The sequence below is a fragment of the Vitis vinifera genome, chromosome 9 (genome assembly GCF_030704535.1).
Source record: "Vitis vinifera cultivar Pinot Noir 40024 chromosome 9, ASM3070453v1".
Classification (NCBI taxonomy): Eukaryota; Viridiplantae; Streptophyta; class Magnoliopsida; order Vitales; family Vitaceae; genus Vitis; species Vitis vinifera.
The window spans coordinates 19,402,154-19,424,908 of record NC_081813.1 but is presented as its reverse complement, the minus strand read 5'-3'; the positions used below and the strand labels follow the sequence as shown (position 1 = coordinate 19,424,908).

The 22,755-nt window shown below is 32.2% G+C and overlaps 3 protein-coding genes across 3 annotated transcripts; all 3 read right to left on the bottom strand.

The window, feature by feature from the left end:
- Positions 1-13,820: 13,820 nt before the first annotated feature.
- On the bottom strand, positions 13,821-16,627 carry LOC100251833 (uncharacterized). The gene is made up of 4 exons (XM_002270685.4): positions 16,533-16,627; positions 16,340-16,444; positions 14,316-15,397; positions 13,821-14,165 (listed from the first exon to the last, which is right to left on the bottom strand). The coding sequence occupies exons 1-4, from the start codon at positions 16,614-16,616 to the stop codon at positions 14,090-14,092; spliced, it is 1,347 nt and encodes a 448-aa protein (XP_002270721.4). The 5' UTR covers positions 16,617-16,627; the 3' UTR covers positions 13,821-14,089.
- Positions 16,628-16,655: 28 nt separating this feature from the next.
- Positions 16,656-18,157, bottom strand: LOC132254291 (uncharacterized). Its single transcript, XM_059739594.1, has 3 exons — positions 18,014-18,157; positions 17,505-17,618; positions 16,656-16,793 (listed from the first exon to the last, which is right to left on the bottom strand). The coding sequence occupies exons 1-3, from the start codon at positions 18,092-18,094 to the stop codon at positions 16,656-16,658; spliced, it is 333 nt and encodes a 110-aa protein (XP_059595577.1). The 5' UTR covers positions 18,095-18,157.
- A 2,119-nt stretch (positions 18,158-20,276) lies between these two features.
- LOC100256964 (E3 ubiquitin-protein ligase RSL1) lies at positions 20,277-22,286 on the bottom strand. Its single transcript, XM_002270651.4, has 2 exons — positions 21,363-22,286; positions 20,277-20,517 (listed from the first exon to the last, which is right to left on the bottom strand). Exons 1-2 carry the CDS (start codon positions 22,193-22,195, stop codon positions 20,445-20,447), a joined length of 906 nt encoding a protein of 301 aa, XP_002270687.1. The 5' UTR covers positions 22,196-22,286; the 3' UTR covers positions 20,277-20,444.
- Between the last annotated feature and the right edge of the window lie 469 nt (positions 22,287-22,755).

Below are 22,755 nucleotides of genomic sequence, written 5' to 3'. Positions count from 1 at the left end.
ACAAAATCCATATGAGGATTTTCTATCATTTAGATTTGATACCTAGTTTGCATCCATGAAACTATTTAAAAATAAGTTATATGGCTTAGGTAAATGAATTCCAAAATCAATAGTTTCTTTTAGACACCTAAGAATCCTCTTTACAACTTTCCAATGACTATCCAAAGGGTGTTTCATGATTGACAAACCTTATATACATTATAAGCAATCTTAGGTCTAGTAATGATTGCATATTGTAGTGCATCAATTACGCTCTTGTATAGTATAAGATTCTATTGGAACTCACTAGGATGATCAAACAATTGAGTTCCTCTGATCATGGGAGTAGAAATGGATATGACATTCTCAATATGAGCTTTTTATAAGAGTATTGTTATGAAATTTTCCTAAGAAAGAAGTAAACCTCTACATGTTTTTTTTTACTTTTATTTTGATGAGATGTTTGCGATAATGGGTTAACTTGCTGCAGTGATGTGTTTAAAGCTTGTTTACCTAACAGTAGTTCAATTTTTTTTATTCTAACATGAGATATGTTATAGGAGGTCATATCTCCACCATAGTTAGAGGGGTTTCAATTGAGCTTGATGGAGATTCCATTTGCCATATTTTGGACATACCCTCTTTAGGACAAAGGATTTTTAGACTACAGGGTGGCCTAGTTTAAAAGATTTTGATATAGGTCAAGTTGTTCAGTGCTTGTGTACTCTACCCTATGATACCATGACAACCAAGTGTTCAGCTCATAGTCTTATAGTTGTAAGTTGTGTACACCATATGATCAGTCACATCTTTATCTCGAAAAAAGGACATCAAGATGAGGTGTCATATTATGAGGTTTTCTTAATAGATTCAATCCTCACTAGAGAGAGGATCAATCTAGGATTTATTATACTATTACATTTGGTGGCTTGTTGTGAGAGCAAGTCTAAGGTTCTAACCTATGGGAGATTTTTTACTAAGGTGTTTAAGAAGTTTGGAGTATACTACTTGACTAGAGAGAGAGAGAGAGACATTCAAGTTCCATTTATTTATGACACTTATAAAGCAAAAGTCCATGTATCATATGTGCTTTAAGAAGTTATCAGATGGGTCTTAGGTTAGGAGAGTAGCTATCCAATCACTACCTCTAGGGATTCCTCCACGAGGTGAAAATGAGGAGGACGACATTTGCGAAATGGAGGAAAGAGAGTTTCAATAGGATGATCAAGCAAAGAATGCCCGAATTGAGGCACCTTTGAGCATAGAGTATCCAAACATGACCTATCAGACATATCTTGAGTAGACAATTGATCGATTTTCTTTATTATGCCAAATTCCTTAAGCCTAAATACGTCATAGCTCTGACAAAGAAAAACTAGAGAAAAAACTACTACGACTTTTGTAGTATTCTAGGTATTGCCCTAAGGGATTGGCTTACGGAATTTGTCAAAACTAGGTTAAAAAAGTTACTTTTATTTAAATCCTAAAGTGAAAAAAATATGTGGATTTATTTTTATGAAGTGAAATTAAGTAAAAAAACTACATTAATAACAAATTGAATATTGATTTTTAATTCAATTGATTCAAGTTTAGGGATTTTCACAATCTAACTTTAAGTATAGAAATCAAAGAGAACAAGGGTTTCTTTAGTAGAGTGATCTTAGGATTTTGGGATCCTTGGTCGCTCACGATCAACCTGAGCTTTATAACTCAGAATTACATTTGAAACCTAAGTTTCCATTTTTAAAACAAATTCCTAAAACCATCAAATGAATGAGATTGATTATCGGTTCAATGTTCGACTTTTTAACCATTCCTACTCTTTATAACTTTGTTTCAGGGCAGATATCAATAGAGAAAGTCAGGATGACTAATGATCAAGAGTTACCAAAAATTATTAATATCAGGTAATAATCCATCATATCATTCCCTAAAATAATTCACAAGGATAAGATAAAAAATTGATAATTGTAACACAATCATTAATTAATTTCATTGTTACAATAATTTACTCATTATTCTAATAAGTTTTTAACCCTTAGGTTCTCATGTTTCAAGCCCCAAGTTAGCTTTTTAGCCTCTCATGTGGGTGGTGTCACATTCACAACCCATGATAGAGTAAAAATCCATAATTTGAATAAAAAGAAACTACAAACAATGTATTCAATAAAAAAGAACGGAAACAAACCAAAGTTGTTGTCTTTTTCCACTACAAACGTCAAAATCTCAAAAGAGCACTCCTAAACCCTATATCTAAAAGAGTTTAAATATTAAATTCAATAATATGACATGGGGAACACTCCCATTGCCCACTTATTACAAAGAAAAGTCATAAACAACCTAAAAAAACTCTAAAAATTATGAGTTCTAAATGAGTATGATGCATTTTGAATTAGATTGAGGCATTTGAAACTCATTTCTACATGTTTCAAAACTCAAACTCGATTACGAGTGGTTGAATTTGAAATTTGGGTGAATTCTATATCAATTTTGAACTTATAAGTAGAAAAAAAAATGTCCAATTTGAAATCAAGATGACAAGTTCGAAATTCATAGTGAATTTCAAACTCATCCTTTTCCCATTCAAGTTCTCCATGTTTTTGGGTTTGAAATGTATGCCTCTTATTCAAAATAGAGAGGAAGACTCACAATTAGCCTCTGCCAAAAGTTTTCTTGCATTCCTTTGAGTTCTAAATGGCAAAAAAGCATTTTGAATTCAATTTGCCAATTTCAAACTCAACATTCCTCTTTGACTAGTTTGCTTCAAACACATATGACTTCCTCTTTTCAATTTTGATTTGTGCACCATTTGAAGTGTTGGATTCCTAACTTCTCAAGCTTCAAAATAATATTTAGCTTGCCTAAAATTGACTTCAAGAAATGCTCCAAATTTCACTTCAATTTAGAGTACATGTTGCTACTAGATTTTGAGTTCCAAATTTCCATGCAAACTTGTTGAATTTTGCTGCATGCCTCATTCACCATATTTGCGTACCTTATTTCTTACTCATAACAACTATTTTTCATCTCTCAAACTCATAACATCCTTGTCTTGTCTCTCCTCATATTCCATGAGTCTTGACTTGCTTATTTTCTCATTTAACCCATTTCTTACTCTTTCAAAATCTAAAATGATTTCAACTTGCACCCATTTTCCCCCTTAATTCTGAGATCAATCTCTAAAATATAAGTTAAATTCATGGCTAGGATCTTAGTATCAATTTTAGTCAAGTCGGATGATTTGAGTGTTTTAAGGTGCATAAATATATCAAATATGTGCCATTAGAGCACATATTTTGACTCTAATAAACAATTCCAACTGAGAAGACTTTCTTCACAAAGCCCACTTTCACTAAGGTTCTTCTACCTCATGCTCCCAACTACGATGGTCCTCATGCTACTCCTACTTTAGACTTGACACCATGGATGTACCTTTCTAATCAGATCAACTCCTCTGGCACAAATGTAGAGGAGATATCTTTGATTAGTGGTTGTCGCTTCTACTCTATTGAAGATAAGATGGGTTAGTATTAAGCCAGTCTTTCTTCACAATATGAAAGCTTAGCCACACGCGTTGAGAGTTTGACTACTCTCCTTAATTAGTTTGAGGTTACATTCATTGTGCAACATAATGAGTTGATGGCATATCTTTGATCGATATTTCCACCTCCTCTTTCCCAACCTTGATGGTCATATGTGTTTCCTCTTTCCTTTTTAATGTTGCCAAAGGGAGATATATTTCTATAGGCATATATCTAGGGAGTTTATGGGCATTGGTTGTTGATTAGAAGTATACTTTTGGACATACATGCATACTTTTTATATTTGTTTGGATACTTTTGCTTATGTTGGTTATTTTTATTGAGCTCCTATTTATCCATATTTTGGCTATAATTATTATACTCACTCTTTATATATATATTTATATATAAGCTTTTCATGGACACTTGTGCTTATGATTATCTTAATTTCTTTTATGCATGTTAAGCTTTATTTACTTGATTTCCTTTATGCTTTATCTTGAGGAAGAATCCTAGATAACCTTAGTTTTGTCATTATAAAAAAAAAAAAGATTATTAGGCCAAGGGTTCTCCTCATTGAGTTTTGATGATTACAAAATATAGGATAAGCATACTCATGGTTAAAATCAAGTAAAAATTTAAAGTTTTATTGATAATTTCAAAAAAAATAAAAATAAAAATCTCAAAGTACACCTTGGAGAGATTCAAATGTCATGAAAAGGTGAATTCTTGAAGACTCAAGATATCTTGGAACAATTGTAGGATGAATCTCATGGGTGTACTTAGGGTTAAATTATTTTTCATACACTCCTAATGCTTTCATTCATATCTTATTTTCTTAAAAGGAACCTCAAGCTCTTAAAATGGATGAATACGCTTTCTACCTCAAAAACCTTAGGCTAAATTATTTCAAAAATGCCTTATAAAGATTTTTAAATGAATTGGTTGAATTGATTGAAGGTTAGGATTAGAAAAGAAAGCTTTTAGGTTATTTTAAGCCCAATTGGTCAAAGATATCCTAAACTGGTCGAATCAGTTGAGGAATTGGTTTAACCAGTTAGGATTTCTCAATTAAGGATTGGTTAAGTTGCTTAAAAACCTTATTTCTCTTATAGAACCTTAGCATGTCAACATAGCCTTTGACTTTCCTAATTGAGGGCAAATTTTGTTATTTTAGATGTTTGAGATTATTTTCCATTAATTGAAGACGACTTATGCATTTATCAATAAGAGAACACCTACATTAACTTGTTTACCTACCATTTTGTTTTATTCAAAGCTCTCTACTCAAGAGTATTGAATCAATCAATTGCAATTCTTTAGTGCATTCTTTTGATTTCATCCTAGCTATTTCTTCTTATTCAACCTCACTTGTGCTAGGATTGAATGTTTTAAAATCTTATTTATTTGTCCAAATTTTAGTAGTTAAGACTTTAAGTTGGTGTTGAACTTGAAGGAAGTGTAGTGCTTATTGGAGTCGTAAATCCAAGTATACAAGATTAGAGGCAAAGTTCAAAGCCTTGTTTAGTATAACCATTACTCAAAAAGGAGATTGAGAAGAATGGATGTAGACGGGATTGCCAAACTATTATGAAATTGTTTGCATCTTTCTTCCCTTCCCTCTTACTTATTTGCATTAATTGTTGTTTGTTTATTGTTGAAATTGAAACTTTTTTAAAAGTTTTTAATAACCCAATTCAACCCCAACCCTCTCTTGAGTATTTTTCCTTTAATAAATTATTATTATTATTATTATTATTTTATTTTATTTTATTTTATTTACAATGTTTAATAGAATTACTATTATAATTGGAAAAATCTAAGGTACTGAGTTGATATCTATCAAACTTTAATTTAATTATTCAAAGTATATGATGAAATTTGAATTATTTAATGATAATGTAAATATATATGATAAAGGCGTAAAAAAAATTAGATTAAGAGAATCAAAATATGTAAGATAAAATATTAAATAATAGAACTATAGTATAAAACAATGAGAGCTTAGATGCATTGATGAGACTTTTTAGACAAAAATATTATAGTTAGAATTTATACATTTTAAAAATAATAAAAGTTATTCTAGATGGGAAAACACCACTCTCAAAAAGCAATTTCCATTTACAAATCAAATCATTTTTCTTTTACCACACCATATAGACCATTATCAAATTAAGGACAAAAAACATAGCCCCTAACACAAAGGCATTATGTAACCATAAATTTCTTCTATCAATCAAGCAGATATCACATCTTCAAAGTTCAACCCACCCACTACTTTTATAGATGATAGTTGTTGGGATTGAACCTCTAAAAGTAAGACATGATGTAACAAAGTCAAGCTTGATTGTCCCATTGTTTTCCCTTCTATGCATTGACATTGATTTGAGTATTCAACCCATATTTCTTGCATTGTACATAACTTGGATGCATTAGGAGTTGCACATAATATACAAGTCATGGGTTCCTTATAAGTAAATAAGTTGTCTATACTTAGTTCATGAATTTGGGCAATCCAATAGAGACTGTAAAGTTCCACCTTCTAATTGGAGGGATGACTTGTCTTGATCATTGGGATGAGTTTCCCATTGTGAGGGCACTAGTGTATGTGATGCACATTGGACAAGACTTACAGTGAATCATGACGCAAGGCTATCGATTTTCATAATTCACCAAGCTATTATACTGCATGGACTCTCAACTTTGAGAGAATATTAAGCTAGCGTCAAAATCAACAGGTGGCTTTAGCCTATAAGTGAAACCCTAAAGTAGTCATATATCCCTATGAATTGAATCATTATTGATGGAGGCTAGTGACAATAAGTATTCTCAATAGAGACATTATGATATATCATGGAATTAAGACAGTGTGTCCCTTTGGGTGATTTAAAGGACATGTGATAATGAAATATGTGACCGTATTAATTCTTTTAGCAGACTTTAACTTGTACTCTTTGAAGCTAGAGTATGTCAATTGATCACATAATAAGTTAGATCTATAACTCAAGGATTTGAAAGATAATCTTGATATATAATAACACTACCTTGTTAAATTACAAACACCATTTCATGGGGAATTTGCATGTAGTGGATAGTAGGTCACATACTCAAGTTTTGTCTCATTGTTATTTATATAGGGTATTGGAGTGTAGTTGATTTTCTTTAGTGGAATATTGAATCAACTTTAGAATTGGATTATGAGGGAGCCAAAACTCCTATGGGTCCCAATGGTCCTAGTGGTCCCCGATTTGAGCTCATTTACCACAATGACATGGTTTATGAGGGTTGGATTGACTCTAAGTTCATTCTTATGCATAAGGGGATAGTGAACAAAGTCTTTGGATTAGGTTAATTGATTAATTAGATGACCTTATTCTTGGGAACCCTAGATTACTTCGTTCATATTCCTTGAATTGTGTAGGGTGCATGCAAATCTATCATAGGCTCTCTAAATCTATTATAATGGATAAACAAGTATTCAAAAATAATATGGATACCATAAAAAATATAGATCTAGAAAATAAAGCCACATACATTTGATCTAAATGTTCTTGAGTCAATTCCAATCAACGTAGATAACTCAAAAGTCATAAAGGATCTCATAAGCACCATGATCTTTTGTCCAATGACTCTTCTTTGTGTCTAGGCACTGAGATGGTGGAGATCTCAAGGATGGAGGCTAGGGTTCTTTCTTTAAATTGAAAATGAAGAATGACAAGACTTGGAAACCCTAACCCTTAAAGGGGTATTTATAGGTTTCCTAATAAGCTTAAGTGACTTAAGCCCACCATGGGCTTGGGTCACTTAATCTAACCCAAAAAGGTTGCTAATTGATTAATTAACCATACAAGACTTAATTAATCAATTAACCTAGTCTAGAGATACCATTCACTTATCCTTATACAACTTTGTGTAATTACCAAAACGCTCTTATGCACAAAAATGTACTAAAAACTAATCCAATCATCACAAGTCATGCCAACAAGGAATATGAGATTAGAGCGGGGACCACTGTGACCAATAGGAGTATTGGCTCCCTCAAAATCAAATTTTGAAATTGACTTAACATCCCGCTATAGAGAGTCAACTGCACTACAGTACCTTATGTATATTACAACAACACTAAGTGCTCAGGTCTGTGACCTACTATCCATTGCATGCAAACTTCCCATGAATTGGTGTTCGTAATCTAACAAGGTAGTGTTATCACTTATCAAGATTACCTCTCAAACCATTGAGTTACAGATCACACTTATTATGTGATCAAGTGACATACTCTAGCTTTAAGGAGCATATGTCAAATTCCACTAAAGGAATTACTTTGACCATAAATTTCATGATCACATGTCCTTTGGACAAAAAAGGGGATGCATTGTCTCAATCCCATGAGATATCATGGTGCCTCTATCGAGAATACTTGTTGCCACCAGCCTCCATCAACAGTGATAATCCATAAGGATATATGACCACTTTAGGGTTTCACTCATAGGTTAAAGTCTCTTGTTGATTTTACAGCAGACTCAATATCCTCTCAAGATTAAGAGACCATGCAATATAGTAGCTTGGTGAATCATGATAATTGATAGCCTTGCGTCATGATTCACCATAGATCCTATCCAGTGTGCATCACATATACTAGTGCACTCACCATGGAAACCTATCCCAACAGCTAAGACAAACCATCCCTCCAATTAGGAGGTGGTGCACTACAGTTTCTACTGGATTGCCCAAATCCATGAACTAACCATGGACAACTTATCTACTTATAAGGAATCGATGAATTTTATCTTTTGTGCAACTCCTAATGCACTTAAGTCATGTACAATGTAAGAGATATGAGTTGAATATTCAAATCAATGTCAATACAAAAAAGTGATAGCAAGGGGATAGTTAAGTCTAACTTTGTTACATCATGTCTTGCTTTTAGGGGCTTAATCCCAACACCTGTATGGTTAATTAATCAATTAAGACATGTTTTAGGTTAGATTAAGTGGCACAAGCCTTGTTGGGCTCAAATCACTTAAGCCCAGTAAGGGATCCCAATAAATAGCCCTTAGGGGTTAGGGTTTCCATCAATTTTTGGTGTAAGAGTTGTCTTTCACCTCTAGAGAAAGAGAGTATAGGATTCCTCCATTTCAAAGCCCATGCTTTGGAGTGCCAAGATCGTGGTTCGATTTATCGTGCAAAAGATTTTGGGTATATGAGGCTTTCAAACTCTTCAGGCTTTATTTTCATCAGATGGATTTTGATTTGAGAACATTCAAATCACATGTATGAGTACTATATCTATAGATCTATAGTTAATAATTATTTTTATTGTCATTTTATTTTGTTGTGATAGATTTAAAGATGCCTAAGGATAGATGTATGCATTTATGAGATCTAGGGCATGGGAACGAATAATCTAGGGTTCCCAAAAATAGTAGTCTCATTTTGAATTGAATAAATAAAAAAATAAATAAATAACACTAAGGAAATTTTATTCTACTAACAAATTATCCTACCAAAATACAAAACCTACCAATTGAAATTCAAATTGAGCAAAAAAAGGATGCAAAAGTTATAGAGGATCCTTGAAGGTCAATTACTATAATTGGCAAATGACATGGTTCATTGACAATAGCAAAATTCAAATCTACACCTAAGACCACCATCATAAAAAAGGCTTTCATGTACTTTGATTACATATTGTGATATCCAACATTCTTATATATATATATATATATATATAGCTAGGATGGTATAAGTGATACCATAACAACTAAGCCTTTGGCTTATAGTCTTATAGTTGTCACCCGTGTTCTCCGCCATGTGATCAGTCACATCTTTATCATGGGAGAAGGACATTAGGATGAGGTTTCATATTATGAGGTGTTCTTGATAAATTCAATTCTTATTGGGAGAAGGATTAATCTAAGATTTATTATCCTCTAACATAAGGTGGCTTGTTGCAAGAGCAAGTATAAGGTTATGCCTTATAGAGATTTTTTACTAAGGTGTTCAAGGAGTTTAAAGTATACTTGACTAGAGAGAGAGAGACATTCTAGTTCCATCTATCTATGACACTTATAATGCAAAGTAAAAGGACCGAATGCAGTTTAAGAAGCTACCAAAAAGGTCTTGGGTTAGGAAGGTAGCTGGCCAATCACTACTTCCACCGGGTGTAGAGGAGGATGATGAAATCCACGAGATAAAGGGAAGAGAGTTTCATATGGATTATTAGGCAAAGAATGTCTGAACTAAGGTACCTTTGTGCATAAAGTATCCTGACATGACCTATCAATCACATCCTAAGTAGACAACTCCAATTGAGAAGACTTTCTTCACAAAGCCCACTTTCATTGAGGTTCCTCCACTTCACGTTTTTTTAGTTTAGTGGCCTTTATGTTACTCTTACTTTAGACTTTGACCATAGATGGACCTTTTCACTCAAATCAACTTTCTTGGCACACGTATGAAAGAGATACCTCTAATTAGTGGTTGTTGCTTCTACTCTCTCAAGGATGATATGGATCAGTATTAGTTTGGTTTTACTTCATTGTATGAAAACTTAGCTACATGTATTAAGAGTCTAACTACTCACCTTGATAATTTTGAGGCTACATCCATCGTTCAACATGATGAGTTGATGGTACTTTTGATCAATGTTTCCATTTCCTCCTTCCCAGCCTTGATAGTCTTATGTGTTCCCCCTGTTTTTTTTTTTATATTGCTAAAGGAGGAAATATTTCTATAGGCATATATCTAGGGAGTTTAGGAACACTGATTGTTAACTAGGAGCATACTTTTGGACATACATGCATACTTTTTATATTTGTCTAGATACTTTTGCTTATGTTGGTTATCCTTATAGAGCTCTTATTTATCCATGTTTTGGCTATTATTATTGTACTCACTCTTTTTATAATGCTTTTCATGGACTCTTGTGCTTATGGTTAGTTGTCTTAATCTCTTTTACATATATTAAGCTTTATTTACTTGATTTCTTTTATGCTTATCTTGAGAGAGAATCTCTTTCCTAGATAGCCTTAGTTTTGTCATCATAAAAAAATGTAGATTGTTAGCCCAAGAGTTCTTTTAATTGAGTTTTGATCATTACAAAATAAATATTAAACTTAATAATGGTTAAATCAAGTAAAAGTTTTAAGTTTTATTGATAATTTCCAAAGAAAACTCAAAATATGCCTTGAAAATATTTAAACGTCATGAAATGATAGATCCTTGAAAACTCAAGATGTCTAGGTGTTAGGATTGAGCCTTGAAAAGCATGACATGATTTAATAGATTGAGATTCATTTATAAATTTATTTATTTATGTTTCTTTGTTTCCCTTTAATATCTCATTTGTATTGATTGCTTATTTGAGCATACATGCTCTACATTACTTACATTGTACATGACTTGGGTGCATTAGGAGTTGCACAAAATATCCAAATCATGGGTTTCTTATAGAGTGATGAGTTGTTCATAGTTGGTTCATGGATTTGGACTATCCATCTGAGATTGTAATACACTACCTCTTAATTGAAAGGATAACTTGTCTTGGTTATTGGGATTACAAACCCATGGTGAGTGTACTAATGCATGTGATGCACATTAGATAGGACCTACGATGAATCATTACATAAGGCTATCAATTGTCATGATTCACCAAGCTACTATACTGCATTGACTCTCAATCTTGAGAGGATATTGAACTTATGTCAAAGTTAATAGGAGGCTTTAACCTATAGGTGAAACCCTAAAGTGGTCATATATCACTATGGATTAGGTCACTGTTGATGGAAGTTGGTGACAATATATATTCTCAATAGAAGCACCATGATATCTCATGGGTTGAGACAATGTGTCCCCTTGGGTGATCCAAGGAACCTATGAAATAGAAGACTATGGTTATAGCATTTTCTTTAGTGGAAATTTGACATATGCTCCTTAGAGTTCGAGTATGTCAATTGATCACATAATAAGTGGGATCTGTAACTCAAGGATTGAAGAGGTAATCTTAATAGGTAATAACACTACCTTGTTAGATTGTGGACACCAGTTCATGGGAAGTCTGCATGCAGTGGATAGTAGGTCACAGACCTCGAGCTTCTTCTCGTTGTTATTTACATAGGATACTAGAGTGCAGTTGATTATCTTTAGTGGAATATTAAGTCAACTCCAGAATTGGAATATGAGGGAGCCAGTATTCCTATGGGTCCCATTGGTCTCCGCTCTAAGCTCATATACTATGATGACATAGTTTATGAAGGATGAATTGACTCTTTGTTCATTCTTGTGCATAAGGGTGTTTTGGTAATTATGTAAGGTTGCATAAGGGATGGTGAACAAGTTCTCTAGATTGGGCTAATTGATTAATTAGACGACCCTATATGGTTAATTAATCAATTAGGACCCATTTTAGGTTAGATTAAGGAACCAATTTTGGGCTAGATTAAGTGACCCAAGCTTTGGTGGGCTCAAGCCAGTTAGGCCTAGTAAGGAAACCCTATAAATACCCTATAAGGGTTGGGGTTTCCATAATCTTGAGAGAGACTTTGTCTTCCACCTCTAAAGAAAGAAAGAGGTAGTGAGAGCCAAGAGATCATCATTTCCAAAGTCCACACTTGGAGTGTCAACATCATGGTGCGAGTCATCGAACAGAAGATCTTGGGTGTAGAAGACTTCCAGATTCATTGTTCTTCATCTTCACCAAGCAGAATTGATTTGGGAATATCCAAATCAAAGGTAAAGTTCTCTAATGGCTTTCCTTTTGATCCTAGAATTGTAAGTATATATATATATATATATATATATATATATATATATATATATATATATATATATATATATATATATATATTGTGTTTCCATCGCATAGGATTTAGAGGCTTAGTGTAGTTTTGCATGCACCTATACGATCCAGGGTAAGGGAATTGAGAAATCCAAGGTTCTAACACTATGAACAATTGTAAGATGAATCTCATGGGTGCACTTAAGGTTAAATTATTTTTCATGCATTTCCAATCCATTTATTTATACCTTGTTTTCTTAAAAGTAACCTTAAGCTCTTAAAAATGGATGAATACGTTTTTTACCTAAAAAAACTTAGGCTAAATTCTTTCAAAAATGCCTTATAAAGATTTTTAAGTGAAATGCTCAAGCTATTAGACGGTTAGAATTGGAAAAGGAAGCTTTCTGGGTTGTTTGAATCCCAATTGATCAATGATACATTAAACTAATCAAATCAATTGGGGAACTGGTTCAACTAGTTAGGCTTTCTCAATTGGGGATCGATTGAGCTACTTAAAAATCTTCTTTCTCTTCTAGAACCTTGGTGTTGTCAGTAGAACCTTTGTCTTTCTCGGTTGAGGCCTAGTTAAGGGTTGATCGAACCTTAAAAAAAGCTAATGATCACCTACTATGCATTAAATATGTTAACTAACTGCTAGTCAATTGGTCGAATAGGAACCCAACCGATCAATGGTAACTTTTGTTATTTCAAGTGTTTGAGACATTTTTCTATAAATTAGAGAACTCCCATGCATTTATTGATAAGAGAATACCTACATTAACTTGTTAATCTACCATTTTATTTCATTTAAGGCTCTCTACTCAAATTGTTGAATCATTCACTTGCAAATCCTTTAGTACACCCTCTTGATTTCATTCTAATTATTTATTTATATTGATTCTCACTTATGTTAGAATTGAGTGTTTTAAAATCCCATTTATTTGTCCGAATTTTAATGGTTAAGACTTCAAGGAAGAGATTGTAGTGTCCATTAAAGTAGTAAATCCAAGTGTACCATATTAGAGGTTTGGTTTCTTGCTTACTATAAAAGTGTTTTCATATTTCTTCCCTTCACTTTTTACTTATTTGTATTAATTATTGTTTGTTTATTGTTGAATTTGAAATTCTTTGAAAAGTTTTTAACCCCTTTTCCCCTATTCCTCTTCTTTGGGTGTTTTCCTTTAATAAATTAGTCTTTTTTTTCATAGTGTTCAATAGAACTATTATTATAATTTGAAAAATCTAAGATACTAAGTTGATATATATCAAACATTAATTTTATTATATATGTGAAATCTGAATTATTGAATGATAGCATAAATATATAGGATAATGGTGAAAAAAATTAGATTAAAACAATAAAGTCATATATAAGATTAAAAATTAAATAATAAAAGCAAAGTACAAAATAATGACAACTTGGAGACATTGATGGGACTTTTTCTACTAATATACTTTAGTTGTACTTTTATAAATTTTAAAAAAATGGAGGAAAACACCACCCTCAGAAATTGATTCCCATTTAAAAATCAAATCATTTTTCTTCCACACCACATAGACCATTTTCAATTTAAAGAAAAAACAGCATGCCCCTAACACATTGGCATCATGTAACCAAAATTTTCTTCTATCATTGGAGTAGATATCACATCTTCAAAGTTCAACTCAATCACTACTTTGATAGATGATAGTAGTCCCATTTTGAATTAAATACTCTGCCAACAAATTATCCCACCAAAATGCAAAACCTACCAACTGAAATTCAAATTGAGTAAAATGAAGGATGCAAAAGTTGTAGAAGATCCTTGAAGTTCTATCGCCAGAGTTGACATGTGCCATGGTTCACTGACCATTTTCCTCCACATCGATAGCAGAATTCGAATCCACATCTGCGACCACCATCATAGAACAAGTTTTCATATACTTTCATTACATATTACGTATATATATATACATGCATATATATATATATACATGTAGAAATCAGCATTACTCAAAGCAACCAAGAAAAAAAAATGAAGGGTGAGTAAACATCTGACCTGCAGGTCAAGTGCACACAGCCTTCAATTTTTTCTACGTAGAATTTGCATTGGGGGCATCTCTTCCATTTCTTTTCCTCGGCAAGCTTCTTCAGCAGCATATCTTCCCTTCCTCTTTCATCTGCATTTAGCCTCTGGACTTCCCTGCATTCCATCCCCGAATGCCATGGCACACGACACTGTACACAGAAGAGTCTCCGGCAATGAGGACACTCAGACTCTCTCATCATCATCACTGCTTCTGCATTGTCATTCAGCAACATGGCTGAGCAGTCCTTGAAAGGGCAGTAGAATTTCTCCGAATCAAGAATCAGTGTCTCGATTATTGCCTTTTCCCACCTCTCCACGACCGTTTTGGGCAAGAATCCCCTGCAGCGCTCCGGATCTAGCACACCTCTGCAGTCCATACCCGGGCATAGAATCATGCCGGAGTTGCTTTCAATCTTAACTTCTACGTGTTTACTTATGCAGTCAGTGCAGACCGAGTGCCTGCAGCCCTCATTTCTGAACATCCCAGTACTTTCCTTCCTTTCACAGCAGATTTCACACATCCCATAAAACCTAAACCTTCCCTGTGATGGTTCCCCCACTTTTTTACCAGATTCTCCCAGTACCCGGAGCTGATCCTTATGGGAATTCCATGGATACTCACTCTCTCTGCTGACTCCTCCCTTGTTGCAGTCCTCAAAAGGACTCTGGTTTTTTTTGGATTCAATATGGAGTGCTTCATACTTTGCTGCATTCCATCTTTGGAATACAGGTCCGGGGACAATTCCAGGGCTAAGTTCTAGAATAGCTTTACATTTATAAGCCGGGCATCTAAACATACTACTCGTGCCCTTGTTTAGGACTATCCTAAGTGGAACATACATGCTTATGCATTTAATACAATACGAGTGAGAACATGAGCTATTTCTGTACGTCTCCTCACTCTCCATGCTTTTCATGCAGAGGAGACACAAGATTTTTGATGGTTCACCAAGTTTGGGCTTTCCCATCAACTCAAACAAAGATTGTGATGCTGCTCTTGCTTTACTTGCCGATGATCCGTCTTTTTCCATCTTCACTGATGCTCTTCTTGCCTAGTTACAATCCAAAGTAAATTCACTAGATTTTGTAGAAATATACGCTCTATTTGGTAACTATTTTTACAAAAAAAGAAAAATATATTTGACAATAAAAAAAAATTAAAAAATAGATTTTTTATCTTAAAAATAGAAAACATATATAAGTTGGTTGGCCATGTTTTCCAAAACTTGTTTTTAAGAATCAGTTTTTTATTCTCTCACTTAAAAAGAGTTTTTAAAAACTGGTTAAAATAACTTTTAATTATTCTCCAAACCGTGTTCTCTATTTAACTTTGCTTTTAAAAATTGTTTCCAAATAACAATGACCAAATAGTAATGAAAATTTTTAAAAATAATTTTATATTTTTAAAAACAAAAAATCATTTTTAAATCACTCAATCAAACAAACTATTTTTTTTAGATAAAATCTTTTAGTTGCACTTATTTTCTGAGGTTGTTTTAAGGAATAATTATATAAATGAAGAATGATTAAAAATAAAACATTATATGTAAATATTATTTTAAAAATATAGAAAACAAGTGAGAGAGCATTTTAAGCACCTAAGGGCTTGTTTGTCCAGGTTTTCAAAAACTATTTTTAAGTTAAAGAATAAAAACAGTTTTTAAAAACAAGTTTCAAAAAACATAACCAAATGGGTTTTCTAAAAATTATTATCTATTTCACTTTATTTTTAAAAATTATTTCTAAATAACTATGGCTAAATAGGATTAAACATTGTTAAAATAAGTTTTCTGTCTTTAAAAATAGTTTTCCATCTTAAAAACAAAAAAGTATTTTTAAAGCACACAATCAAACAAACTCTAAATAAACTATTGTTCTACAAAAAATAAGAGATTGTTTTCAAAAAAAAAAATTCAGAATTATTTTTAAAACATTTCCTAAAGAGAACCATAATTTTCGGTTTATCAAGTATAAGAATGATGAATGCAACATACTTCACCAAGTAGAGCCTTTTCCTTGATCTCTAGAGAATGTGATGATGCTCTTGCTTTACTTGTTGATGATCGGTCTTTTTGCATCTTCGCATATGCTCTCGTTGCCTAGTTAAAATCGAAAATAAATTAATTCACTACATTCTAAAGAAAAATAATTTTCAGTTCATATATAAGAGTTATGCATGCAACATACTTCCCGAAGTCTAGCCTTTTCTATCATCTCCATAAAAGAATGTGATCCTCCTCTTTCTTTACTTGATGATCCATCTTTTTCCATCTTCTTAGTTAGTCCCTAATTAAATTCACTAGATTTTGACTAAAAATAATTTTTGTGCAAGCAACAAACTACACCAAATCTTGCCTTTGAGATGATCTCGTTAAGTGCATATGATTCTGCTTTTGCTTTACTCCCCGATGATCCATCTTTTTCGATCTTCGGAGATGTGTCTCGTGCCTAATTAAAATTGAAAATAAATTCACTAGATCTTGAATAAAAATAAATTTTAGTTTATTAAGAGCACTAGATCTTGAATAAAAATAAATTTTAGTTTATTAAGAGTGCATTTGGAAGTATTGACAGTGTTTTTAATGGAAGTATTTTCTCAGAAAACGTTTTTAAGAGAATCATCTATTGAGTGTTTCTTCAAAAATCACTATAAGTGAATATTCAAAATTTTCAAAATACTTCTTAAATTTTGTCAAACACTTAGGATTCATTTAACCATGTTTTCATTTTTAAATAATAAGTAGAAGTTGTTTTCATCGATTTTTAAAAATAAAATGAAAGCATAGACCCGTTTGATCACGTTCACGTTCGTTTCCTGAAACAGTTTTTAAAAACAAGTTTCAAAAAATGTGGTCAAATGAAATGTTTTTTAAAATGGGTGAAAATGACTTCTACTTATTATCAAAATATTGTTCTTTATTTCACTTTGTTTTTAAATTTTATTTCCAAAGACTAACAATCAAACAAGTATTAAAAAGTTTTAAAAACAGTTTTTTACTTTTAAAAACAAAAAAAATTGTTTTAAAATTACATGACCAAACAGACTCATAGATGTTTTTTTTAAAACACTTTTTAGGGTAAAAAACGCTTTCTAAAAATACTTTCAAATGAAATCTAAGTCTAACAACAATAACAATAACAAAGATGCATCAAACATACTTCACCAAATCTCGCCTTTTTCATGATCTCATCAATATTATCATAATGTAATGCCGCTTTTGCTTTAGTTGTGGGTGATCCATCTTGTTCCATCTTCATAGGTGCCTTTGGTGCCTAATGAAATTCAAAATGAAATTCACTACCATTTTATCAAGCATGGCACAATGTTGCATGCAACATAGCCAATCAAAGAAAAAGAGAACAACACCCGTTTGGTTGATGAGAAACCAAGGGAAAGAAAATGAGAAGCTAAACTTGGAAAAATGAATAGCACCAATCAGAAATTTGTGTAGTATCTTCACTAGTGGAAATGAAAAGAAAGAATTGAATTTTATCTAAAACCCATTAAAGAAAAAAACTCCCTTGTTTATCTAAAACCCAGAAAGAATCTTCATGATTCAGTTGATGAGCTGAAAAATTACCTTTTTCTTACCAACCAAACAGAAGAATCCTTTAAGACAAAAGCAGAAAGAAAAAAAGAAGAAGAAGAAAACTACGGAAATGAATACCTGAGAGTGGATACTCCCACTAGAGAAAGCCAAATGGGACTTACTTTTCCCTTTATCAACCTCCTTTCTCTTCCTCTCCATTCATAAATTTTCTGCTTTCTATGAAAAATCTGAACTAATTTTACCAGAAAATTCTCTTTGTACTGCCGGTTCAATGGGTAAAATTTTTGCATTTATTTTGTAAAAAATAATGCTATATAAATTATTACTTTTATGGAAAAATTCTATAAATTGCTTTTTTTTTAAATTCATTTACTAAATGTCGGGAATGATGCATTCTTGAATTGGAAATTGAAAATAGGAATTTTGAGAAGTTGGTGGGATGAAAATGAGAAATTTTTGGAAAAGATTATGGAATTGGATTTTTATTTGAATTTTTTTTAAAAATTTATTTAGATTCATTGAAATGAAAAATAATAAATATAATATAATTTTATAATAAAAAATAAAATTTTAATTTAAAATTGATTAAAAAAAATTGAATAATTTCTGCCATTGAATTTTTACCATATATCTCCATTCTTGCATTCTTTATGGCTTAAATAAAGATGAAAGGTTGATCATCAAAAGATGTGATCGAGAGAAAATGGATTTGAAGCATAACCCAATATTTTATATTATTTTTTATTTTCCTATTCAAATTTTATTTTGATATTTTCCAATCTTATCTACTCTTTTATTTATATTTATATTTATTTATTTATTTAACTATGAATTAAATATTAAATATTAAATTATTAATTTGAACTCCTCAAATTCCAAGGTAACAGAAGTTCACAAAACTCTCCCCATTCTACTGGATTTATTTATTTGTTAGGTTGAATAGGTTTAGTGGGTGGTTGAGATGATTAAAATTCGGGTCAAATTTTCTTAATAGTTCATTATCAATTTTAGAGTATATTTGACTTTGATTTTAGAAAGTCTTTCTAATATTTAAATTTTTTTATTTTTTAAGTATTAAAAAAAATAAAAACACTTCCTCATAATGCGGCTACACTCCCTCTTAAAACCACTTTTATTGCCTATTTACATGGTAAGTAAGTATTAATGATAAGATATAATAAACAATAATTCTTTCATTAAAAATAAATAACTTTGCATTTAGTAAAAAGAATGGAGAGAGTAGGGATGGCAACGGGATTTTTCGGGTACCCGCCCGCCCCGCCCCTAATAGGACGGAGTTTAAATTTAATAAACGAGTTCGTGTATTGCCCCATCCTGCCCCGATTATATATAAATTTAATTTTAAAATTAAATTTAATTTAAAATTTTACTTTACTATTTTTAATACATAGATAATAATAAAAATTTTAATAAAATAAGTTATAAAAAATATGATAATTTTATTATTTATAAAATATATGTATTTTAATGTAATTAAAAAATTTAAAAGTAATTTTTTTTTAAAAAAAAAAAAAGCTAAACGGGGCGGGGCGAGACAGGGTGGGTATGGGACGTTTAATTTTTTAAATGGGACGAAGATAGAAATTGTTTTTAATAAACGGGACAGTGTTGGGATGGGGGCAACCGTCCCAAATCCGTCCCGTTGTCATTCCTAGGAGAGAGAATAAAAAGAAAAGGGGGGAAAAGATAAATATAAATTAAATACATTTTTTTATAAAATATTTACTTGTTTTTATTTTTAATTTTATTTAAGTCTTATTTATTTCATAAAATTTTTGAAATATGCAATTTATTTATTTTTATAATTTTATATTCGATGTTTTATAAAAGTCCATTTGATAAAGATTTTAGAAAATATTTTAGAAAGCATTTGTAGCCCTTTTAACACTTAGAAAAATTTTCAAATACTTGAAATGTTATAGATACTTTAAATATTTTCTAAGATCTGTCAAACAGTTTATAAACACTTTTCAAACTAATCGATTTATATTCATTCTTCATGTTGATTTTGAGAGACTAGTAACATGTGTAGTCCGTTAGATTTATAAAACAACGAGGTCGAGGGTTTGTGTTTAATTTTAACTCAAGAAGATGATATATTTTAATAAAATGACTTAACAAAATCATTTTTTTTTATAGTTTTTTTCTTTTTTTCTTTTTTTAATACTTTTCAAGAATCAAATATAGACTACATAGGCTACAAATATAAAAAAAAATGATTACCAACTTTAAATACTTCTCAAATTTAATTATTTTTTGTATAAAAACATGTGAATGATATATAATATTTTATAAAATTAAAAATATTCATACCTTGCAAAGATTTCAGAAGCAATTATCAAAGCACCTCAAGATCATATTTTAGAAGTAATCAAAGCACCTCAAGATCAATAACAAACATAGACCACAATTTCTTCACACAAGTAGTTTCTCTTACAAGAGAAAACAAAACATTAAGTACTACAAATTGAGTAGAAATATGAGTAAATAGAAAGTTGAAGCTCTCTTGGTCTTCCAAGGCTCTCTTTCATTGTGTTTGGCAGCCCCCATGGTGCTGAGTCCACTGTGCTCCGCATGCATAGCAAAATTGGTACGTGCACCTGATTTCACACCATCATAAAAACAATATATAGCACATGCACTAGTGAATTGAATGAATGACTTTCTCAGTGACAAATATTATATGGGATGTGTAGTAAATAAAGAGTAAGATACCATATGAGATTGCCATATCTTTGTTGACAGAATAAATCATCTTTGTTTGAGAACATTTTATAGTGACTTATTTAATTTATCTTTTAACTTTAATAAATGTTTTTATGCCTATCTGACTTATTTTATTTAAAAAGTTTATAAGTTTAAAAAACTCATAATACGGAAGTTAGGAAAAATATTCTTTCTTTTCATATTTTATAGAACTTTTATAATATTAATATTATTTTTAAAAACTACGATAATTTAGCTTCAATTTTTTTAATCATATTTATAAGAAACATATACAAGATAGGACTTTTTAAAATTTTGAATTTGAAGATTATTATTTCACGTTATTTTAAGAAGTGTTTTTAATTTTTTTTTTTATCTTTTAGGTATTAGAACTGCTAAAAATAATTTATAAAATCACTGTCAAACATATTATGAATCACCTACCATAAAAAGCCTTTATAATATCATTTTACACTCGTGGAACAAAAATAAAATGAACATTTATTTGTGTGGTGTTGTGATTATTTTTGCAATCAAACCATCCAAAAGGTATGGGATGAGTTATGTTCTTGATCAATTGCTTTTCTAAAAAAATATGACTATAATCCACTTTGAACCTACAATATTTTAGTAATCATGCGATGGAGTTGATTAAAGAAGCAATTCATAATCAATTGGAAAACCCCACTGGAAAAAGAAATAATTAGATAAAGAAAAGAAACGAAAATAGGGAACTAACCTGCAAGTAATGTGTAAACAACCTTCGATCTTTTCCACATAGAACTTGCACTGTGGGCACCTCCTCCATTTCTTCTCCTGAGCAAGCTCCCTCAGCATCAGATCCTCCCTCCCTTTCTCATCCTCATTCATCATCTGATACTCCTCACACCCAACCCCTGAGTGCCACGGCACGTAGCAGGCCGCGCAGAACAGCCTCCGGCATACCGGACACTCAGACTCCCTTATAACTTCCCCTCCATTATCATCCACCAACATGGCTGAACAGTCCCTGAAAGGGCAGTAAAACCTCTGCGATGCTGCTATTATTGACTCGCAACTGACCTCTTCCCACTTCTCCATCACTTCTCTCGCCACAATTCCCCTACAATCATCAACTTCCAGCACCCCTTCGCAGCTCAAGGCCGGACATGTGACCATTCTCACGCTCTCTTGGATCTTCACTGCCACATGTTTGCTTATGCAGTAGCTGCAGAATGTATGGCAACATTTCCCACTCCTAAACATCTCATCCAACCCCCTCCTTTCCGCGCAAATCTCGCAGAAATTCTCCGATGTTTGGCCTTCTTCCACCACGGCCATATCAACAGCAGCGTCTGCAGCACTGCTTGAGCCTGAGCTTGAACCTATTTCTTTTATTGATGGCGCAGTTTCTTGGACAGCAGTATTAGATGCGGCCTCTACGGATGCCATTAAGGCCTCTTGAAACTGCAGCTCTTCCGCATACTTGGCGTCTGAAACTACGAAATCTTCAGTATCTTCAAGCTGATCCAGGAGGGCTGAGAAGTAGAAATCATCGACAAAGAGGTGAGCAGAGGTGGGTTCTTGAGCCATATTTTCTGAGTGTTTCTTGCTTGGTTCTAGAGAGGGATGTGTGTGTGTGAAAATAATGGTGGGGTTTTATTACTTTACCACAAACTTGGCTTTGAAGATCTCTTCTCCCATTGGTGCTGACCTACGGTTGACTCCTTGTGACTTGTGTGAATTGAAGTAACTTTCCAACTGCGTTCCCAAAAGGGCCTTAATAACTTAGGGCTGAAGTTGGCTCCAACGCCACAACTTAGGGCTGAAGTTGGCTCCAACGCCACAATACCTTCCTTCAGAAGTTGGCTTGACTGGATCCTAAAACTAGGTGGACCCGCATGATGATCAATTCAAATGTGGAGCCTATATGACCCTGGAATAAATTGCCATAGACAACAACTTTGAGGAATCTATTGAAATTGACCGAGTATTTAAGCAGCTAACAAAAAAAAACCAAGGAAAAATGTTAGGATACTTATTAGTCATAACTACCCTACGGGTTTGTAAAACAGTTTTCGGCTTTTAGAACCAAAAAATAGGAAAACATATTTAACAATTTGAAAATAAAATATGTATTTTTTATTTTTAAA